At 43.4% G+C, this 23,289-nt stretch overlaps 1 protein-coding gene across 3 annotated transcripts in view; it reads left to right on the forward strand.

The window, feature by feature from the left end:
• Nucleotides 1–4,216: 4,216 nt before the first annotated feature.
• LOC126210518 (uncharacterized) overlaps nt 4,217–23,289 on the forward strand; it is a 28,458-nt gene continuing 9,385 nt past the window's right edge. The window contains exons 1-4 of one of the 3 annotated variants that reach the window (XM_049939765.1): nt 4,217–4,240; nt 18,247–18,364; nt 18,541–18,721; nt 23,079–23,164. In XM_049939765.1, the coding sequence (XP_049795722.1) occupies nt 18,290–18,364; nt 18,541–18,721; nt 23,079–23,164 (342 nt within the window). In that variant the 5' untranslated portion in view covers nt 4,217–4,240; nt 18,247–18,289. Of the gene's footprint in view, nt 4,241–13,432; nt 13,637–14,489; nt 14,688–18,246; nt 18,365–18,540; nt 18,722–23,078; nt 23,165–23,289 lie in introns of those variants that run through there. The other 2 variants (XM_049939764.1, XM_049939766.1) reach the window with 2 other exon arrangements.

The raw sequence follows: 23,289 nt of genomic DNA on the forward strand, positions 1-23,289 counted from the left end.
ATGTTGAAGTCCCACACGGGTCGTGCTGGACTCCACAAAAAGTGATCCCGACTTGTGAAAGCCGTGATCACTGGTGATGGCGAGTCCTGGGTGTACAGGTACGACCCAGAAACCAAATCCCAGTGGTCACAGTGGAAGGATTCCTCACCTCCGAGAGCGAAGAAGGTCCGCTAACTGTGCAGGAATGTCGAAGTGATGCTGACTGTTTTCTTTGACTCCCGCAGTGTGGTACACCACGAGTACATACCACAGGGTCAAACAATCACCTACAGGAATGTCTCACGTCGCCTACATCATGTTGTGCGACGCAAGAGACTCGACTCGCGGTCAACTGGAAATTGGCGCCTCCATCACGACAACGCTCCAACACGTTCCTCACACTTGGTTGAGACTCTTTTTTTGGGAAAAAATGAGATTCCTGAGCTTCTACAGGCTCCTTACTCTCCTGATACGGCCCCCTGTGACTTCTGCCTGTTCCTCAAACTCAATAGGCCATTGAAAGGAACGCGATTTCAGACAACGGAGAACATTATGGTAGCAACGACAGCCGATCCGAACTCCATTCCGAAAGAGGCTTTTTCGGCGTGCTTCCAACAATAGCGGCAGCGCTGGGGAGAAGTGTGTGGAGTCCCAAGGGAACTACTTTGACGGTGATTAGGAGTCCAACGCGCGAAGTAAGAAAGATTTTTTTTCCGGCCAAAGATCAGATACCTTTTTAACAGATCTCGTATACTGACAGAGAGGGAGCTTTACTGAGGCACGTCTGAGAAGAGCATAACCTCCAATTCTATCAGGTAAGATCTAGCCCGGATTCTAAGTCATGACAATGCAGCTGTGCCAGAGGACTGTGTCAGCAGCCGGTCGCTCAGGAAGATCCCCTCAGAGCCATTTGTATATTAGAATATTGTTTACATACATGAGGAACAACAGTAGATCTAAGACTGAACCGCCGGCCGAAGTGGCCGTGCGGTTGTAGGCGCTGCAGTCTGGAACCGCGAGTTCTCTTAAGAACTGGCTCTAAACACGGAAGTTCTGCGCAACCGCAACCGGAAGTTGCGCAATCCTTATCAGCAAGTTTGATTTTTGTGAAACACGGGTCTAGTAAAATATATATAGCGGTGCCGGAGGCGCACAGCGCGTGAAATATTCTAAGTCCGTCGTAACGAAGAAATGCCTCGGGCATGGATGTGTGTGATGTCCTTAGGTTAGTTAGGTTTGAGTAGTTCTAAGTTCTAGGGGACTAATGACCTCAGAAGTTGAGTCCCATAGTGCTCAGAGCCATTTGAACCATTTTTAAGACTGAACCCTGAAGAACCCCATATGTGATTTCTTCCCAGTCAGAATTATGTCCTGAACAACGTTGGTTTGTATAGTTAAGAACTTTCCGCATTCTTTCGGTTGGATATGACTCTATCCACTATAAATGGATTATCTACAAACGTAATTAAGTTTGTACGATACCCACAGAACGTGAGCCCTATTCGCAACTGTCCGATTTATAAATAAACAATAAAAGTCCTTTATGATAATTCCTCGACACTGCCGTTGTTCCGCGCAAATTTGGTGATTCCACTGACATTAACTGTCTCTGATTGTGCCACTTGCAATTGCTACAAATTTTTCGCCTGCACTGTTTCATCACATTGTGCAGTGAGCGCGATTCCATCGTCTAATAATGTATCTTTCGGCGATTAATGCACACTGAGTTATATACAGAAGAAAAAACAATTAGAATCTAATTTACAGTATTTTAAAATATTCGTTCATAGCCTGTTTTCATTATGTTACGAAATATTCTGGATGAAAGAAAATGGAAAGAAAATATTATGTGAGGTCCAGTCCATATGCCCTGATACTTTCATAACGAGCACGCAGCAATAGAGAAAGAAGGGAAATTTCATATTCGTCTTAGGTACAATGAAAAAAATTTAGACTCTTCTTTGTGATGTTTTAAAATATTCCTTCACGGCTCATTTCCATTATGTAGCAAAATATGGCACATGAAAGAATGTAAGGTGTCAGGCAAATCCAACACCTTCCAGGAAAACCCTGACATGATAGCAAATCCGACAGTATGTCACATAGTTCCGAATAAATCCCGACATTAAATTAACCAAAGTAATACGATCAACGAGTGAGCAAATGGAACACCACAGACTAACACAAGAACGCCGAAATGCATGTCATACATTCCCACCGTGAAACAGATGCAGTTCCGAGGGGAGAAACGAGAACAGAAGCCGCGAGCAGAACCGTGTTAAGCTAGAAGGCACTACGACAATGGACAGACACCCACATCGCCAGCCGACCGCCAAGACCACCCCCAGCCCATGTTAAAAGATAGAGCCCTCCAGAAGAACAGTATAGATCTTACGATAACACTAAAAGGGCCACACCAGCTGCAAGTTTTAGCGTTAAACTATATGCGTCTCTGTTACGTAGCGAACATTTAAAACATTGCCCCACCACGAAAATTATAACGTTTCTCATTGGACAGACAGAATATTTGTAGGCAGAGCTTAAGGTTAACATTGAGACCCAGATTGGTCAGTTGAAAACACAGCCAGATAGCTTTTCTTAAACCAACTTCGGTAAATCGTAGTAAGGAGAAGTTAGAAAGAGTTGCTTCCGAGACGGCGAGGTGTGTGGAGCTGCGCCGCCCGCCGCCCCCTGACACTGCCTGAACACTGACAAGGTAACAAACGCACGCAATGCTGCATAAGAGCGCATAAAGCTTCACTCAGAACTGCAGAAGTCTCGTCTGTTACACCCCCTTTTTACGTAATACTAGTGCGGATCGTCAATTAAACTTCGTGGTATTCACATTTGCTACTAGAAGTTAAAATCTGAAATGCGATGATTTTACTGTTATATAATTATTGAGATGCCACATCAGCCACTGTAATTTACGACAAGTTAAATAAGTAATTAAAAATAATTGAGGGTCACTGTAGACCATTTTTGATAGTTTTCTCTTTTACGAAACTCAATTTAAACCTATCTTATAGATGTGATATGGCATAGGTCATCCTTCGATCCATTATAGAACTTGGAAACCCATTCAGGGAATATTCGTTCACATTTTTGTTGAACGCAGTTGGTTTTTATCAACCTGTATTAAAATATTTCCTTTTATAAATAGTGCAATTTATAAACAATGTTTTGTGAGTAGAATAAAAATTCCAATGGTAAACTTAACTGCTTTTTCGATGTTATTTTACCAGCTAACTAAAAATAGGAAAGCCTTAACCCCTTCCACTAAATTCAGTTAGTATTAAGATTCTTTTACAGGGAGTGCAGTGGACCTGACGCTGAAATCATTAAGTATTTGGTTATATCATCGCTAGTCTCACTGAACTCTTCTGAACTCTACATGTCATGTGTGGTCTGGCGTCTCCTTACCAGCAACAGGTCCCAGGTTCAAACTAGTCAATTCCCTAAAAAACACGTTCAGAGCGTCGTTGCGCGAAAGTGGCAGGGAGACACGACTTAGAACAGACAGATACCACGCAAAATGTTAGAGAGAATAAAATGTGGTGTCACAGCCAGACACCACACTTGCTAGGTGGTAGCTTTAAATCGGCCGCGGTCCATTAGTACATGTCGGACCCGCGTGTCGCCACTGTCAGTGATCGCAGACCGAGCGCCACAACACGGCAGGTCTCGAGAGACTTACTAGCACTCGCCCCAGTTGTACGGACGACTTTGCTAGCGACTACACGGACGAAGCCTCGCTCCTTGGCCGAGCAGATAGTTAGAATAGCCTTCAGCTAAGTCCATGGCTACGACCTAGCAAGGCGCCATTAGCCTTACATAGCTTGTATCTAAAGAGTCTCACTTGTATCGTCAAGAGCGATGTACAACAATGATGGATTAAAGTTAAGTATTCCAGCAGCTACGTACTTTTCTTTATAGCATTCATCACGTATCCTGTTTCAGACCTCACGCCATCCTGCGTGAGCTAATAGCGTGCATATCGGTCTCCTCAACCACATTGTGTCGGCACTTCTGTCCACACATCATAAAGAAAGAAAGAAAAATATTACACCGAGTCCAGCTGCGTCCGGACAAATACCTCGAAACCGTCATGTCGGAAAACGCGGAAATAGAGGAAGCAGGAAATCACATGTGTGAACCAATCAGGCGCAGCCCCTCTAGGCGTGGCCTAACGGGTGCGCAGGAAATGTCGATAAGAGGAAGCGACGGCGCGGTGGGGCGGCAGTGTGCGCCAGCGATCCGCGTAAGTACTCTCTGGAGGCGTTCTCCTCGTCTGCTCTACATCTAACACGTTCACTTTTCGTAGCGCGGCCGTAGGCGGTTTTGGTGTCCGTAACTGCTCTCCTCTTTCCTGTTTCATACGCGAAAGGCACGTGATAAAACAAGACGTTAATCCTCCGTATGAGCTACAATTTCTCTCATTTTTCTCATCACGGCCATTTCGCGAGAGACGTTCGTGGTAGCAAGTAACGTATTGCCGGCCACTTCTTGCAACGTATGCGCACTGATAAACATCGTCGTGATGCGCAATGCCTCTCCTGCAGCGCTTGCCACTGTAGTGTTGGGTGAAGGGCTCTGTGAGATTCTAGCGCCTGTTTAACGACCATTTGTCGACGGAGCGATTGCTTTGTAGACCATTTCTTTCGTGGTCGGACTGAATTTCTCCATGATTCTCAGTCTGACACCTACGTTTCAAAAATTGTTTTTTTTTTTTTTTAGAATGAAATTTTCACTCTACAGCGGAGTGTGTGCTGATATGAAACTTCCTGGCAGATTAAAACTGTGTGCCGGACCGAGACTCGAACTCGGGACCTTTGCTTTTCGCGGGCAAGTGCTCTACCGACTGAGCTACACAAGCACGACTCACCCCCCGTCCTCACAGCTTTAATTCCGCCAGGACCTCGTGTCCTACCTTCCAAAGTTCACAGAAGCTCTCCTGCGATGGTGCAAGGATCGCAGGAGAGCTTCTGTGAAGTTTGGATGGTAGGAGACGAGGTACTGGCGGAATTAAAGCTGTGAGGACGGGGTGTGAGTCGTGCTTGGGTAGCTCAGTCGGTAGAGCACTTGCCCGCGAAAGACAAAGGTCCCGAGTTCGAGTCTCGGTCCGGCACACAGTTTTAATCTGCCAGGAAGTTTCCTCTGTTTTTTTTTTATGCGATTATTCTGTTTTATGTCACCAATGGTGTAATCGAATAGTAGTGTCCGCATCCGCCCCTTTGTGCATAACACGTTATACCAGAGTGAAAAATGCTCCTATCGTAGCACAAAAAGGCGAGTATTTCATGGGCAGAGATAGGAGTGTGTAAGAAGGGAAGTCGCCTTTCGACTTACCTGTCAGCTTCTGATACATTTACATCAAACCATCTTGATAGATTTGCGCGTTTTACTTGGTGCTATTGGTACCCATGCCATGTAATATACTGCATCGTGTCAGGTAAACTAACATGATACATGACATGTTGTGTAACACCACACATGCCATCAGGTCATCCAACAGGCACTTGTCATGTCGTGCAATATGACACAACGTGTCATTAAACTTCAGAACGCATCCATCCTGTAATGTTATGTGAGCCTCACTGCCCCCACGTTTTTTAAAACTAATTTGTATCTGATTTTGTTCTGAGAAGCTCAGTAATGTATGTAAATACCGTAAATGTAAATTTGATTCTAAAAGTACTTGAAGTGAAGTGAAGCGCAGCCGGACAGCAACAAACTCTTTAGCGCGCAATCCCTGCAACGATAGAAGTTGTGAATCTTTGAGTATGGACTCTAAAAAAAATTGATTTATTATTTAAAAAAAGAGAGAGAACTGTTAATCTGTATCTTGTGGAAAGAGGACGTGTTGCTAGGCCGTCGCTAAGAACGTATTGTTACATTTAATGAAAATTGATATTTTAGTGATAAAACCGATTAAAGTATGTGTAAGAGTTGCCAAACATTTATGTATACAAATTTTCTGGAAGTGAAGAATAGAAATATCTTGTTTTTGGAAAAGGAGGTGAACTTCATTGTCGTCGCGTCTATCAATCGACAGAATTGTAAGTGTACAAAGTTCTTTAAAATACAGGAAAAGAAATGCATTCTCATTAGTTTTCATTCAATAAGTAACAACCTCTCATAATTTCTTAATTACAGTAATTGGATTATGTTCTTGTACAATAGTATGGTGCTGAACTCCACTGACCAATTTTGATATAGCAGGACGTGTAATTTGAAGGAATTTTGTGAGCTAAGCAGTCTCCTTTTCTCACGAAAAGCAGATTGCTGTTTGATCTTATTTACTTACAACAGTGGTCCCTTAGGTATGAAAAGCTACGAAAACTTAGGCTCAAAGCTATCCGCAATACGGCCAAGTAACTAACAGAGTCGTATTTTAAACCTTAAAGAACAATAACTTCCTCCAAATTGCAGTACGTCACCAACTGGTGCAGAAGCTGATCATTCAAGGGGGCAGCAACCAAAATTCAGGTACCAGTTACGACTTAAAGCAAAAATCTCAATCAAAAATCAATCTCTCTCTCTCCAAACACATATGGAAATATTCATATTACTAAGATAAAAGTCATTTTATAATCGTATGCGAAAGAACTTGCCCCCTTCTAACAGCCGTGTACCGCAAGTCTCTAGAGTTTTTAGCAAACAGAACACAGCATGTCGTTCTCAATGGAGAGACGTCTGCAGACGTTAAAGTAACCTCTGGCGTGCCACAGGGGAGTGTTGTGGGACCATTGCTTTTCACAATATACATAAATGACCTAGTAGATAGTGTCGGAAGTTCCATGCGGCTTTTCGTGGATGATGCTGTAGTATGTAGAGAAGTTGCAGCATTAGAAAATTGCAACGAAATGCAGGAAGATCTGCAGCGGATAGGCACTTGGTGCAGGGAGTGGCAATTGACCCTTAACATAGACAAATGTAATGTATTGCGAATACATAGAAAGAAGGATCCTTTATTGTATGATTATATGATAGCGGAACAAACACTGGTAGCAGTTACTTCTGTAAAATATCTGGGAGTGTGCGTCCGGAACGATTTGAAGTGGAATGATCATATAAAATTAATTGTTGGTAAGGCAGGTGTCAGGTTGAGATTCATTGGGAGAAAATGTAGTCCATCAACAAACGAGGTGGCTTACAAAACACTCGTTCGACCTATACTTGAGTACTGCTCATCAGTGTGGGACCCTTACCAGGTCGGGGAGGTAGAGAAGATCCAAAGAAGAGCGGCGCATTTCGTCACAGGGTTTTTGGTAAGCGTGATAGCTTTACGGAGATGTTTAGCGAACTCAAGTGGCAGACTCTGCAAGAGAGGTGCTCTGCATCGCGGTGTAGCTTGCTGTCCAGGTTTCGAGAGGGTGTGTTTCTGGATGAGGTATCGAATATATTGCTTCCCCCTACTTATACCTCCCGAGGAGATCACGAATGTAAAATTAGAGAGATTCGAGCGCGCACGGAGGCTTTCCGGCAGTCGTTCTTCCCGCGAACCATACGCGACTGGAACAAGAAAGGGAGTTAATGACAGTGGCACGTAAAGTGCCCTCCGCCACACACCGTTTGGTGGCTTGCGGAGTATAAATGTAGATGTAGAATACTTCCTGCTATAGAAGCACCCCCACTCTCCGATGCTTTGCATTGTAGATGCCTCCCACTGTCCAGAAGAACATACATTTGTGTCTATTTGTTCTTACATCCCTCTCTGTACATGTAACAGGGGATGATTTTGGGGGAGAAATAGCCCCCCTGTGGAGAAAAATCAACGACCACCAACCAAAAATCAAAAAAGTTTTTTAGCTTCCCACCAGGAACGTATCCACCACCAGAAATTTTATCCATCGCCCCAGAAATTTTTTTTAGCTATTACATGTTTGTTCTTCAGCCGTATGATAGGGCCTATATATTGTTTACTATGGCTCTCGAGTCTTCTGGATTTTGGGCGCAGGATCATGGACTTTAGCCCATAAATGCATGTGTGCAAACACCTTTCAGCTAAGAGAGCTCAGTGAATTGGGGAAGTAGGGTTAACTCGTAAGGGAAAAAAGAAACACTTATACTCTGCCCAGGACTTATTCGCCTTTTTTGTGCTGAGATACGAGCATTTTTCATTCTGGGTACGAGTTTTACTCTGCAATTAATTTCACATTAGACCGCCATAGCTTGGCAACAGATGGCTGATCTGGTATAGGTTTCTTTATCGTGTTTCGAACCACTTTGCTCGAGTCTGCCCCCCCCCCCCCCCCCAACCCCCATAGCTACCTGCCTGGTGTGATTGTACGCGTCCAGTTATACTGGACTAGTGTCCTCTGAGCACATCAAGCTTACACACCCGGGGGATTTTCTTTATTTTATTTTTCGTGTTTTAATTATATTATTTTCTTTTAATTTTGTTTAATTTTTATTGCTTTTTTGTTTTATAGCTACACAAATTTTATTCGTATACACATGAGACTGTACACGCTAATATATGAAAAATTACCAGAAATGTTTAACACAGTGCACAAAATAACAGTAAACATAATACGATGCCGAACGAAATATTACATGCCGTGTGAAGTTTATGATGATAACGTATGTAAATAGTTTGTATTACGTAAACAAACTTACAAAACGATCATATCACTTAGGTAAAGTTAGTACAAAACGATCATATCACTTAGGTAAAGTTAGGAAGCGATCGTATTATAAAGACAAACTTACTCAAAATCTATCACACGGTGAACGATTTGCGCAACGAATAATAAACTACTGAAGAGCATAATCTTGTTGTTATGTCTTATCTCAAAATTTTCATTATTTATTTAAAGTATGCAATAATAAAAATTGAAAATTAAGAAAAACTCTCGTGAATTCTTTTGTCTTGCAATGTTGCAAGAACCAATCCGAATTAAGTGTGAGTATGATGTGCTGAAATAAGTAGAAGTATTGCTCTAAGTTCAATTCTGAACAAACACTGACGAACGTAAGGGGGGTAGGACGTCAAACGGGCCGACTTGGAGAAGGAGAGGCACTACAGGACATTTCAATTTCCACTGCCTATAATTTTACAAATAAATTCATAAAACTTTGTCAGCATGACCAGGAAGGATTCAGAATTCATACTCATAGCAGTGGAAGTTCGAAAACATAACGAAGTATTTTTTTTTACATGTGAAATTTCATCATTTTCTTCACTTACTAATGGCAGCTTTTGTTGCTATAGGTACACTTTTCTTCATAAGTAAGAGAGATTCTTCGATGAATTTTGCACAGCATACAAACCATACTTAAAGGTGTATGAAACTCTAGAATTTTCCAAATCTATAAAAACTGTGGTAAAAATTGAGGTAATAAACTATAAAATTTGTGTTTTTCCTAAACATGAAGTTTAAAATATAACAGCTCATTCGTTTTTTCATAATTTAAATAAATTCTAGAGTTTCATACACCTGTAAGTATGGTATGTATGCTGTGCAAAATTTATCGAACAATCTCTTTAATTTATGAAGAAAAGTGTACCTATAGCAACAAATGCAGCCATTAGTAAGTGAAAAAATGATGAAATTTCGCACGTAAAAAGAATTTATTTCGTTATGTTTTCGAACTTCCACTACAATGGGTGTGAATCCTGAATCCTTCCTGGTGATGCTGACAAAGTTTTATGAATTTATTTGTAAAAGTATAGACAGTGTAAATTAAAATGTCCTGCGATGCCTCTCCTGCTCCAAGTCGTCCCGTTTGACGTCCTACTCCCTTAATCCACTAAAAAACTTCGTACAGATATATGAACAAATATACTTAAGCACACTGAACTTCTTCAAGTCATTTGACATATTTCATTGAATATGCGTCCTATTGTCACATGGTAAACAAGACTGAAATTATGAGGGCTATTCCGAAACTAATATCCGATTGGGCGCGAAATCGCAAAGACAGTGAAAAGCTGATGAGGCTTTCCACATATGTGTTGGGCAGTGTCTCTAGTATGCCTGCCGATCGCATCGTGCCGCTCTTTCCAGTTCTAAGGGCCCAGTGAGCACGTAAAGATGCCTGAAAAAGGTCTCCCAGCATCTAAGAAGGCCCGGTGAGAGATTTCGCCTGATGCTCTGCAGCCCACATAACATACCTGTCATGCGTTTCCTGCCTCATCACAATTCTCCCCCGCTCTCTGCAGGGCAGTGAAGATGCTCCTGCAGTGTGGGAAGTATCTGATCACTCACAATACAGCCTGTAACTGCTACCGCTGAATTTCATGTCTTCTCACACGAACTGCTGGCTATGAAGCCAATATTTTGACAGTGACAACGAGCTGCAGTCCAGCGTAGAGAATTGGTGGAAAGCACAGGTGGCTGCCTTCCACGACGAGAGCCTTGGAAAGTTGGTACAACGCTACGACCAATGTCTAAGACAGAGTGGCAACTATATATAGAAGCTGTTAGAAGGTGCAGCTACCTGTTGCAAATAAAACATTTCTGATATTCACGGTGGTTTCTATTTCGCGACCGATCGGACCTTAATTTCCACAGAGCCTTCGTAGGATGTAGTGTTGCGCTTTTATGCAGATACTAGATGAGTACCCAACGTTGCTGGGGTGTATATTTATTTTAATTCTAGTAGTCCATCTCTTCCTCCTCTTCCTCTCTGTCCATCTCCTTCGCCCCCTTCTCTGTCAACCTCCTCCACCGCCCACACTCTGTCCATATCATCCCACCCCTGCCTCTGTCCATCTGTTACTCCCTCCTCTGTCTGTCGATCTGCTCTACCCCCTCCCTCTATCGATTTCTTCTTTGATTTCTATACCCATCACCTCCCTCCCCCCTCTCTGTCCCTCTTTTCTTTTTATGTCCATCTAACATTTGCCGTCTCCCTGTACATCTCTTCCCATTTTCTTTCTCTATCCATCACCTCCTCACCCCCTCTCTGTCCGTCTCCTCTTTCCTTCCTATGTCCATCTAACATCTGTCATCTCCCTATACATCTCCTCCTCTTTCCTTTCTCTATTCATCTCCTCCTCACCCTCTCTCTGTCATGTAATGATATAATTTTGTTGGGCACATTCAGCACCGTATGTGGATACTGGCTGCTTAATGTGTGTGAATAGAGTTAGTAGCAAAGTAGTAATAAATTTTAACATCATGAAGCCACGCTGGATGCGACTGTTTTACCGTATGAACGTCGAAAATATAGTAAGTGATACATATTTTCTTTTCATGAAGAGAAAAAGTTTGAAATTATGTCTAAAGTTTGTTGAAAATCTCTAAGTACTCACGTTCTCAATTTTTTTTTCTTGGTCATCAATCTTCCGAGTGGTTTTTTGCGGCCCGCCAAGAATTCCTGTCCTGTGCCAACCTTATCATCTCAGAGTAGAACTTGCAACCTGTGTACTCAATTATTTGCTGGATGTATTCCAAATCCTCTTCAGCTTATGTCCTCTACTGCTTCCTCTAGTATCATAGAAGTCATTCCCTGATGTCTTAACCGATTGCCTATCATCCTGTCCTCTCCCCTCAACACTGTCTTCCACACATTCCTTTCCTCTCCGATTCCGCGCAGAACTTCCTGATTCCTTACCTCATGAGTGCACCTAATTTTCAACTTTCGTCTGTACCACCACATCTCAAATGCTTCGATTCTCTTCTGTTCCAGCTTTCCCGCAGTCCACCTTTCACTACCGTACAACGCTCCGCTCCAAACGTATATTGTCAGGAATTTCTTGCTGAAATTAAGACCTATGCTTGAGACTAGTAGCCTTTTCTTGGCCAGTAATCCCCTTTTCTGCCAGTGCTATTCTGCTTTTCATGTTGTCTTTGCTCCGCCCATCATTGGTTGTTTTCCTGCCTAGGTAGCAGGATTCCTTAACTTCATCTACTTCGTGATCACCAATTCTGTTATTAAGTTTCTCGCTGTTCTCATTTCTGCTACTTCTCATTACTGTCGTTTTTCTTCGATTTACTCTCAATTCATGCTCTGTACTCATCGGGCTGTTCATTCCATTGAGCGGATTATGCAATTCTTCTTCATTTTCACTCGGGATAGCGATGTCATCAGCAAATCGTGTCACTGATATCCTTTCACCTTGGATTTAAATTGCACTCCTGAACATTAGTTTTATTTCCATCATTGCTTCTTCGATGTACAGACTGAACAGTAGGGGTGAAATACTAGATCCTGTCTTACATCCTATTTAATTCGAGCACTTCGTTCTTGGTCGTCGACTCTTATTATTCCATCTTGTACATATTGTATACTATAGTGAACTATGAGAAAAGAAACAAAATAGAAACAGTGAACGGTTAAAGCTCCAGATGTGCAACGTTCTGCGCATTTGCACAACCACGGCTCCACGGTTGTGTGGTCACGGTGTTGGACTGCGGATGGGAAAAAAAAAACCCTCCTCGTCTACAGGCCACAAGTGGCCCATCGGGACCATCCAACCGCCGTGTCATCCTACGAGAAGGATGGGGATAGGAGGGGCATGGGGTCAGTACACCAGTCTCTTGGACGTTATGATGGTATTCTTGACCAAAGCCGCTACTATTCGGTCGAGTAGCTCCTCAGTTGGCATCATGAGCCTAAATGCGCCCCGAAAAATGGCAACAGCGCATGGCGGCCTGGATGGTCACCCATCCAAGTGTCGACCACGCCCGACAGCGCTTAACTTCGGTGATCTCACGGGAGAGAGATCCGTGTTCAAATCTCCCTGACGCCCCACTGGTCTTTTTTTTTTTTTTTTTACCTACTAATTTATGAACTCTCACCTGGGCATTGTAATTCTTGAACTCTTTTGTTGTAACGTAGTTCACACCCATTTAGTTGTTTTCATTTCTGCAAGAGTTCTATGCGGAATCTCGCCTGCTCTCACTATTCATCATATTTACTTGCGACCATGTTTCCTGATGGCAGTGGCATTTTCCAGTAAGATAATGCGTCACAAGGCCAAGAAACAGTAGTCTGAGGAACACAGCTGCGAGTTGCAATCGATGTGCTGCCTCCCCTACCCCCAACTCGCCAGATCTGAACCTGATGGAACAGATCTGGGATGGAAAGTAGCGTCAGAGCTCATCGTTCCCCTTCCCGAAATTCAGTGGGATTATTTGGCTTGTATGTACACATACGGTGCCAACTCACTCTAGCGGCCTATCAAGGGCTCACTGCATCCACGCCACGACGCGTCACCGATGTTATCCATGCTGAAGGTGGACATACTGGCGGTCAGGCAGGTGCTCATAAAGTTCTCACTGATCAGTGTCTAAAACCCGGTAGAGTATTCATTCGTAACTCATTCCCATTATCTGACAAAATACGCAGGAGGAAACAAAAAAAAAGGAAGAAAAAATATTGCGGTGGGTCGAGTTACGTCACGAAAGGTATCCCTTGATAATGTCATAATGAAAAACGCAACAATGCGCAAATCATATGGGTCGTCACCAGAGACATGTTTAATCGTCTAGGAGAACTAGGCAAAAAGAGGATAAGAACAGAAAGAGGGAAGATCTTGCGCAGAAGCCAATGGGTCAGAACGTCACTGTGTGACGTCACAGGGTGCGCAGAAAATGTCGATAACGCGAGCAAGCTTGGGCGTGGTCGAAGCAGCGGCGTGCGCCAGCGACCAGAAGAGGCGTCGCCATTGACTGGAGAACGGCGAGGCTGCCTACACATCCTGGTGAGTACTCGCTCTGGAGGCTCTAGCCTCATCAGTTCTACATCTAACACTTTCACTTTTCGTGGTGTGGTCGAGGATATTTCTGGTGCCAGCAATTTTTCTCCGCCTTCCTGTTCCGTTCGGAATGGTGCAGTGGGAAAAAATGCAGACGCTAAACCTCCGTATGAGCTTTAATTTCTCCGATTTTCTCATGGTGCCCGAATAGGAAGAGACGTACGTTGGAGGAAGTAATAGGTTGCCTGGCTCTTCTTACAAGGGAACCTCCCCATCGCACCCCCCTCAGATTTAGTTATAAGTTGGCACAGTGGATAGGCCTTGAAAAATTGAACACAGATCAATCGAGAAAACAGGAAGAAGTTGTGTGGAACAATGAAAAAATTAAGCAAAATATACAAACTGAGTAGTCCATGCGCAAGATAGGCAACATAAAGCAGGATCTGAGCTCAGGAGCGCCGTGGTCCCGTGGTTAGCGTGAGCAGCTGCGGAAGGAGAGGTCCTTGGTTCAAGTCTTCCCTCGAGTGAAAAGTTTTATGTGACAAACTCTTATGTTTTCATCACTTTTTTGGGAGTGATTATCACATCCACAAGAAAACCTAAATCGGGCAAGGTAGAAGAATCTTTTTACCCATTCGCCAAGTGTATAAGTTAGGTGGGTCGACAACATATCCATGTCATGTGACGCACATGCCGTCACCAGTGTCGTATAGAATATGTCAGATGTGTTTTCCTGTGGAGGAATCGGTTGACCTATGACCTCGCGATCAAATGTTATCGGTTTCCGTTGGAGAGGCACGTCCTTTCCTCTAGTAATCGCACGGTTTTGCGGTGCGGTCGCAAAACAGACACTAAACTTATTACAGTGCACAGAGACGTCAATGAACGAACGGACAGATCATAACTTTCTGAAAATAAAGAAAGTAAACTTTTCACTCGAGGGAAGACTTGAACCACGGATCTCTCGTTCCGCAGCTGCTCACGCTAACCACGGGACCACGGCGCTCCTGAGCTCACACTATCCTTGATGTTGCCTATCTTGCACATGGACTACTCAGTTTGTATATTTTGCTTATTTTATCACAGTTCCACACAACTTCTTCCTGTTTTCTCGGTTGATCTGTGTTCAGTTTTTCAAGGCCTATCCGGTGTGCCAACTTTAACTAAATCTGAGGGGGGTGCGATGGGGTGGTTCCCTTGTTAGGAAGTATGCGCTCTGAATCTGTAAACGTCTCCCTGTTACGCAACGCCTCTCTTGTAGCGTCTGCCACAGAAATTTGATGATCGGTTGCGGGAGGCTCTCGCACTTACTTTGCAAACATTTGTCGATGGAACGCGTATTCTGTAGACCAATACTTCGTGTAAAACTACACTATTCGGATGAATCTCAGTCTGGCACCTTGAGGGGCTGGACAAAGATATGGGAACATTGCGAAAAGTCCGTCCTTCAAGATACGAGGGCAGATCAATAAGTAATGCAACACATTTTCTGAAACAGGGGTTGTTTTATTCAGCATTGAAATACACCAGGTTATTCCCCAATCTTTTAGCTACACAACACTATTTTTCAACGTAATCTCCATTCAATGCTACGGCCTTACGCCACCTTGAAATGAGGGTCTGTATGCCTGCACGGTACCATTCCACTGATCGATGTCGGAGCCAACGTCGTACTGCATGAATAACTTCTTCATCATCCGCGTAGTGCGTCCCACGGATTGCGTCTTTCATTGGGCCAAACATATGGAAATCCGACGGTGCGAGATCGGGGCTGTGGGGTGCATGAGGAAGAACAGTCCACTGAAGTTTTGTGAGCTCCTCTCGGGTGCGAAAACTTGTGTGAGGTCTTGCGCTGTCATGAAGAAGGAGAAGTTCGTTCTGATTTTTGTGCCTACGAACACGCTGAAGTCGTTTCTTCAATTTCTGAAGAGTAGCACAATACACTTCAGAGTTGATCGTTTGACCATGGGGAAGGACATCGAACAGAATAACCCCTTCAGCGTCCCAGAAGACTGTAACCATGACTTTACCGGCTGAGGGTATGGCTTTAAACTTTTTCTTGGTAGGGGAGTGGGTGTGGCGCCAGTCCATTGATTGCCGTTTTGTTTCAGGTTCGAAGTGATGAACCCATGTTTCATCGCCTGTAACAATCTTTGACAAGAAACTGTCACCCTCAGCCACATGACGAGCAAGCAATTCCGCACAGATGGTTCTCCTTTGCTCTTTATGGTGTTCGGTTAGACAACGAGGGACCCAGCGGGAACAAACCTTTGAATATCCCAACTGGTGAACAATTGTGACAGCACTACCAACAGAGATGTCAAGTTGAGCACTGAGTTGTTTGATGGTGATCCGTCGATCATCTCGAACGAGTGTGTTCGCACGCTCCGCCATTGCAGGAGTCACAGCTGTGCACGGCCGGCCCGCACGCGGGAGATCAGACAGTCTTGCTCGACCTTGCGGCGATGATGACACACGCTTTGCCCAACGACTCACCGTGCTTTTGTCCACTGCCAGATCACCGTAGACATTCTGCAAGCGCCTATGAATATCTGAGATGCCCTGGTTTTCCGCCAAAAGAAACTCGATCACTGCCCGTTGTTTGCAACGCACATCCGTTACAGACGCCATTTTAACAGCTCCGTACAGCGCTGCCACCTGTCGGAAGTCAATGAAACTATACGAGACGAAGCGGGAATGTTTGAAAATATTCCATAAGAAATTTCCGGTTTTTTCAACCAAAATTGGCCGAGAAAAAAAATGTGTTGCATTACTTATTGGACTGCCCTCGTAAATGCAGATGCTAGCCAGTCCTGCAGGTAGCCCTGTTGCATCTGACCCCGAACGGCATCTCTGCGACGTTCCAAATAGGTTGCCAGTGTCAGCCGTGGTCGGAAATGTGTTCTGGGTACTTTTGAGTGCATTATGTCGAAGCTCAGAGCATTCGATCGCTGGTGGTCGTATAATGAGCACGTCCGTAACCAAGATTGCCAAAATGTTCCGATGTTTCCAGAGGCATCGTATCGAAGATATCTGCCGCATGAACGGAAAGGGGAACCATGTCATCCGTGAACACCCAAACCTCCAAATGTCTGACAGTCAGATCGGTACCAAGCGTTGTATGTCGATGGAGGATCAACCAAAACACCGATTTAGTTCGTGCTGTATGTTGTCCTGCAGAAATTGCGTAAACGGTAATTAAAAGTAATACCAGAACTGCAGAGCATAGGAAAACCGTGTCTGTCAGTTATTGGTTCATAAATCTCTCGTGGGTGAGTTGGTAGAGCGCGCGGTCTTCGTATCAATGGTCCAGCGTTCGAACCCCACTGCTGACGATTTTTTTACCTGTTTACGCTTGAAACTGTAATATGGGAGAACTTTTTCTAACATGTAAAAGGACTTTTCGCAGTGTGTAGCAATGTTCTTTTGGCAGTCTGCTTTTGATTCGTTAGTTGAACGTTATGTACTTATTATTAATCTCATTTTTGTTCATTATTACTTTTTTCTAATGGCTTGGATCGCCTCGTCGTTCCTGCGGCCTATGATAAATTTCTGTTATAATGTGAGGAAGTCATTTCACACAAGCTGTACAGAAACGTACTAACTCTTCCTTCGTACAACGATGTCAAACTGTTTTTCTATCCTGCGAATTTAAAAAATAAAGTAAAGCTCAAGATTGTTTCGACCACTCCAGCGCCGTAGTAGTCACTGAAGGTGGTATCCCGTCACCTTCATCAGACCTTTGAACTAAATTGCCCAGCCACGTATATGGGGATCTGCAGTTTTATATGGACTTGGGACGAAGGTGCAGCTCGGCATAATTCACATTAACAAACAATACCAGAGTTGAATTAAGTGCTAAGTGACAGATAAAGACCGGTGATCGAACCCGAGAAATCTGAATCCATAATAGAGCGCTTTGTGTTGTGTACGATGTGACATGACGTATCTTGTTTTCGTAGTGTATTGCGTTGTGGTTTCAATGATTTTAAATACGCTTCAAATGGAAGTTAAAGCTGCCATCGTTATCCTTGCATTAAAAACTGATCGTATTTGCAGAAAACAAGTTCTGGCCTGCTCTGTGTGAAGTGGATGCAGCCAATATTTGGGTTAGCAGGACGGCGTTACGTGTCACACAACCTGCGAGACAATAACCCTATTCCGTGAAAAATTCCCTTTGTGATCTCACTTCGTGACGACTCAAAGTCGCCTCCCAAATCTTGTGACCTCATTCTATGCGACTTCTTTTCATGGCGTTATGTGAAGTCCAATGTCTACATTTCTACAACTTAAGAAAGAAATACAACGTGCCAGCAAGGAAACCAACAGAGATGTCTGTGAAAGATTCACCATGAACGTCATAGACCAAGTAACTGCCTGCCGAGACAGTGGAGGTGGACAAATGAACGATATTATTTAACAACACTTAAATGAGAGTGTATGCAGCTGAAAATAAAATAAGAATTTTGTATTTCGATGCATTTTCGACTTAATTATTGCATTTCTAAAAATTGCGTTATATCTGAAAGGTCCTGTGTAAGTTTTATCGGTAATTACTTTTGAAATGTCCTTCCTGGAATGTGGACAGCGTGTAACTACCCATCACTTTGTTACAGATCAACTACCTTGTGACGAAAAGAAAAACGCACTTTTGTGGAAATGGCAGCCCTAAAACAGTCTTGCTGTGGCTGTTCCCTCAAGACGGGTACCAAAATAATTGCCGTCATATATCTGGTAAGTTATATATTTATATGTGGGTGTGTGTGCGCATGATGTCAGTCTGAACAGTTTTAAGATAACAAAAAAAATGAATATAGTTCATCAGTGTATGTGTGTCTGAAAAAAATGTCATTACACTGCACGAAGCATAATCTGCAAACAATTAAATAACTGTATTTTTTTTATTGCAGGTCGCCAGTGTGTTCGAGATAGGAATGGCAGCCATATGTCTGCATGAGAACTACAGCAACGCCATGGACAACTGTAGGATGTTCCCACATGATGACAATTTTCAAGTTGTTGTTTTGGATTTCAGTGGCGAGGATTCCAGCTACTACAACAAACTGGGTAAAGTGCTGCGCCTGTTGAAAGGTGAGCGCCACAAAATTCGCATTTCTAGTCGCACAGTACACTGGCTGATTCAGCTGCCCCTGCCGATTTCGTTTTATGCAACCTGACGTGACAGAACAATTTTGTTGGCCTGTTCCCTCTGGAGATAGCCGCTACGGTCGCAGGTTCGAATCCTGCCTCGGGCATGGATGTGTGTGATGTCCTTAGGTTAGTTAGGTTTAAGTAGTTCCAAGTCTAGGAGACTGATGACCTCAGATGTTAAGTCCCATAGTGCTCAGAGCCATTTGAACCATTTGAACCCTCTGGAGATATGCAGCACATTGCCAGAATGACGCCGAGTAACTGGTAGAGTAGGCATACAAGAAGACATCTTAGACCTGTCGTAGAAATTTTGTTTACGAGAATACTTCAGTAGATTACCGTGGCGAGTCAGGTATCAATCTTTTCATTGGATTATATACTGTTAAGTTGTTACTTTCATACTTCCCATTTCGATATCTCCTGTTAGTTACGTTGTTTCTGATGGTAAAACACACTTTACAAGGCAACATTTCTGAACCATTTTCTAACAATTAAGTAATATAAACAGAATAAACTTACAGAGACATCAAAAACATATAGTAACTACAACGCTAATTGCATGAAGAAAGATTGGAGCAGTAGGGTAAATATGGCAGAAGTAAGGTGTGTCTTGGCCCAAAAATTACGTGTAACTCATGGCCAATCTTCGTTGTATTTTTGCTGTATGATTCCTTTTGTGATCAGTCGCCCAAACCTCTGAGAGAGAACCATATCGATTGCATGACTGTCGCCAGTCTAGATACCATTCCAGATACAAACGTAGAGCAGGTTGCATAAAACGACGTCGCTAGGGACAGCTGACTCACCCTGTTTACGAACACAAATTATGATTACCACTGTCCTCGTTCTCGTTTGTTACCCTCGTACTTTCGAAGCAGATCTTCCCCATTTCCCAATATTCTTAGATTGTACAATCTGCTTAACTTCCCTTTCCACAGAACTCGTTATACCAGAAGACATCTATTTTGTTCACTTACGAATTTTTTTATATGTCACTATCATTATCGTTATCATTACTACCATTACTATTATCACTACTAATGGCAGCACTAATACTAGTACAAGTATTACCAGTATAAACTTTACCAATTCACAGTCAGTATTACTTACTTACATTGTCACTACAGACACTCAAATCATCTTAATACACTACCGGCCATTAAAATTGCTACACCACGAAGATGACGTGCTACAGTCGCGAAATTTAACTGACAGGAAGAAGATGCTGTGATATGCAAATGATTACCTTTCCAGAGCATTCACACAAGGTTGGCGCCGGTGGCGACACCTGCAACGTGCTGACATGAGAAACGTTTCCAACCGATTTCTCATACACAAACAGCAGTTGACCGGCGTTTCCTGGTGAAACATTGTTGTGATGCCTCGTGTAAAGAAGAGAAATGCGTACCATCACGTTTCGGACTTTGATAAAGGTGGGATTGTGGCCTATCGCGATTGCGGTTTATCGTATCGCGACATTGCTGCTCGCGTTGGTCGAGATCCAATGACTGTTAGCAGAATATGGAATCGGTGGATCCAGGAGGGTAATACGGAACGCCGTGCTGGATCCCAACGACCTCGTATCACTAGCAGTCGAGATGACAGGCAACTTATCCGCATGGCTGTAAGGGATCGTGCAGCCATGTCTCGATCCCTGAGTCAACATATGGGGACGTTTGCAAGACAACAACCATCTGCGCGAATAGTTCGATGACTTTTGCTGCAGCATGGACTATCAGCTCGAAGACCATGGCCGCGGTTACCCTTGACGCTGCATCACAGACAGGAGCGCCTGCGATGGTGTACTCAACGACGAACCTGGGTGCACGAATGGCAAAACGTCATTTTTTCGATGAATCCAGGTTCTGTTTACAGCATCGTGATTGTAGCATCCGTCTTTGGCGACATCTCGATGAACGCACATTGGAAGCGTGTATTCGTCATCGCCATACTAGCATATCACCCGGCGTGATGGTATGGGGTGCCATTAGTTACACGTCTCGATCACCTCTTGTTCCCATTGACGGCACTTTGAACAGTGGACGTTACATTTCAGGTGTGTTAGGACCCGTGACTCTACCCTTCATTCGATCCCTGCGAAACCCTACATTTCAGCAGGATAATGCACGACCGCATGTTGCAGGTCCTATACGGACCTTTCTGGATACAGAAAATGTTGGACTGCTGCCGTGGCCAACACATTCTCCAGATATCTCACCAATTGAAAACGTCTGGTCAATGGTGGCCGAGCAACTGGCTCGTCACAATATGCCAGACACTATTCTTGATGACCTGTGGTATCGTGTTGAAGCTGCATTGGCAGCTGTACCTGTACATGCCATCCAAGCTCCGTTTGACTCAAAGCCCAGGCGTATCAAGGCCGTTATTACGGCCAGAGGTGGTTGTTCTGGGTACTGATTTCTCAGGATGTACGCACCCAAATTGCGAGAAAATGTAACCACATGTCAGTTCTAGTACAATAAATTTGTCCAATGAATACCCGTTTATCATCTGCATTTCTTCTTGTTGTAGCAATTTTAATGCCCAGTAGTGTACTTTTTGTCATATTAAAATTGTTATTTCTTAGGGAACTATGAGGTAAAAAAAATAGTACGTATGTGTGAAACCGTGGTACGGTGTAATGTTACTCAACCTGTATTTCTCCAAGCGAACAAAGACTCATTACAAACAATGCAGTGAGAATTAGAGTCTAGCTCAGACAATAGCAGCTAGCATGAGGCTCACTGTGACTAAGCACAAACTATGGTGTTGTAGCAGTAAGGATCGAAGTGCAAGTGGGATCAAATGGCCGCTGCCAGCTGTCCTATATAGCAGAGGCTGGGGGGGTGCTTGCAGTAGGGAGCCACTGCAGATGTGGCTCAGTGGGTGCGCACCATTGGGTCCACCAGATTCTGTATGACCACTATCGGCGTCTAACGGAAACTTGCAATTTCGTTTCCAATTTTGCGACGGCTGAGGGTTGGTATCCATAAGTGGTACCACGTACCAAGCATCTGTACAATATTAGCATTGAGGAAAGTTGTTACTATGCACCATAGAAGAAAGTCGGAAATTCCCGTTGCTGCTAATTGTGAGTAGTGATTCGAAAGTGAAAGAAGAGACACGATTAAAAAAAAAAAAAAAAAAAAAAAAAAAAGATTGATCTATTGGAAACCATCGATTTGTGAATCAACAAACGTATCCACTCAAATTTCGCTTTCAGGAGATAACTTCGCTACAATAGACATATACAAGGAATGTCAGCAATAATTTAAGCGCTGTAAGGCCTGTAAAATGTATTCTGCAAAAAGATTTTGATAGAATTAATGGACGAGACAATAATTTAGACCATCTGCTGTAAGAGGAATATCATATTAGGCATGACAAAATCAAAAAAGGAAATTGAATTATACATTCGAAATGGTGTTGACATTTACAAGGCATTACATATGAACTGTATGCAGTAGATGCCCTACATGCAATATGGTAGAAACGTAGTTCTGGATTTATCGTGGAAAATGAATTAAATATTCGTACTGATAAGATTATACGTTGAAACGTGCAAGAAAGCAGTTTATTATCATGTAAACAAATTTATTGAATCTGTTGGTTAGCATGGGGAATGGTCAGCTGATAGCAGGACTGAAATGTTAACTGTGAATCCACTAGTGTTTTTCCCTTTTCGGGTATATTGTCTTAAAAGACATATGAGGCCGTTGTATGGCACTAATGGTAGCCTCTTTTTCTTATGATCACCAAAGTTCAATGCTGATCCATCACCATACGTTACGCATTTTAGGTTATCCCCGTCACCAGATCTACACATGGGGATATTAAGCGACTCTTCACACAGTGCCGGCCTTGGTGGCCGAGCGGTTCTAGGCGCTTCAGTCGGGAACCGCGCGACCGCTACGGTCGCAGGTTCGAATCCTGCCTCGGGCATGGATGTGTGTGATGTCCTTAGGTTAGTTAGGTTTAAGTAGTTCTAAGTTCTAGGGGACCTAGATGTTAAGTCCCATCGTGCTCAGAACCATCATCATGACACAGTGCATGTGATACTATCATCCCTATATATGTTGATAATGGGGCAGATGGGGGTACTACATGTAACACGTGATGAAGTACTTTGTATGGATGTATGTTGATCTCATGATGGGGCTAACTGTAAGCGCAGAACGTGCGGTGATTGGCCAGTAAAGAATTTTGGCGACCAAGACGAAACTTTGTGTATTTTATACGAGGATTAACAACTAACTTCTGAAAGTTCTTATCATTATTTTTCCTATTACTGTTTCAGTTACGAAGACGCAGCTTATCGTATGCCTTGTGTTTGGCATTACCCAGGCAGTGAGTGCTACGCTTCTCTTCTTTGGAGCGAGTGAGGTAAATATATCGAATTCCAGAAATATGTGATTTTTAGCAGAAACTGGGCAAAGCATGGGACGTTAACAACATCTGGAGCTACTGATACACTAAATTAGGGTTGGTACTTCATAACTGTTCTAATT

This window comes from Schistocerca nitens, chromosome 10 (genome assembly GCF_023898315.1).
Source record: "Schistocerca nitens isolate TAMUIC-IGC-003100 chromosome 10, iqSchNite1.1, whole genome shotgun sequence".
Lineage (NCBI taxonomy): Eukaryota > Metazoa > Arthropoda > Insecta > Orthoptera > Acrididae > Schistocerca > Schistocerca nitens.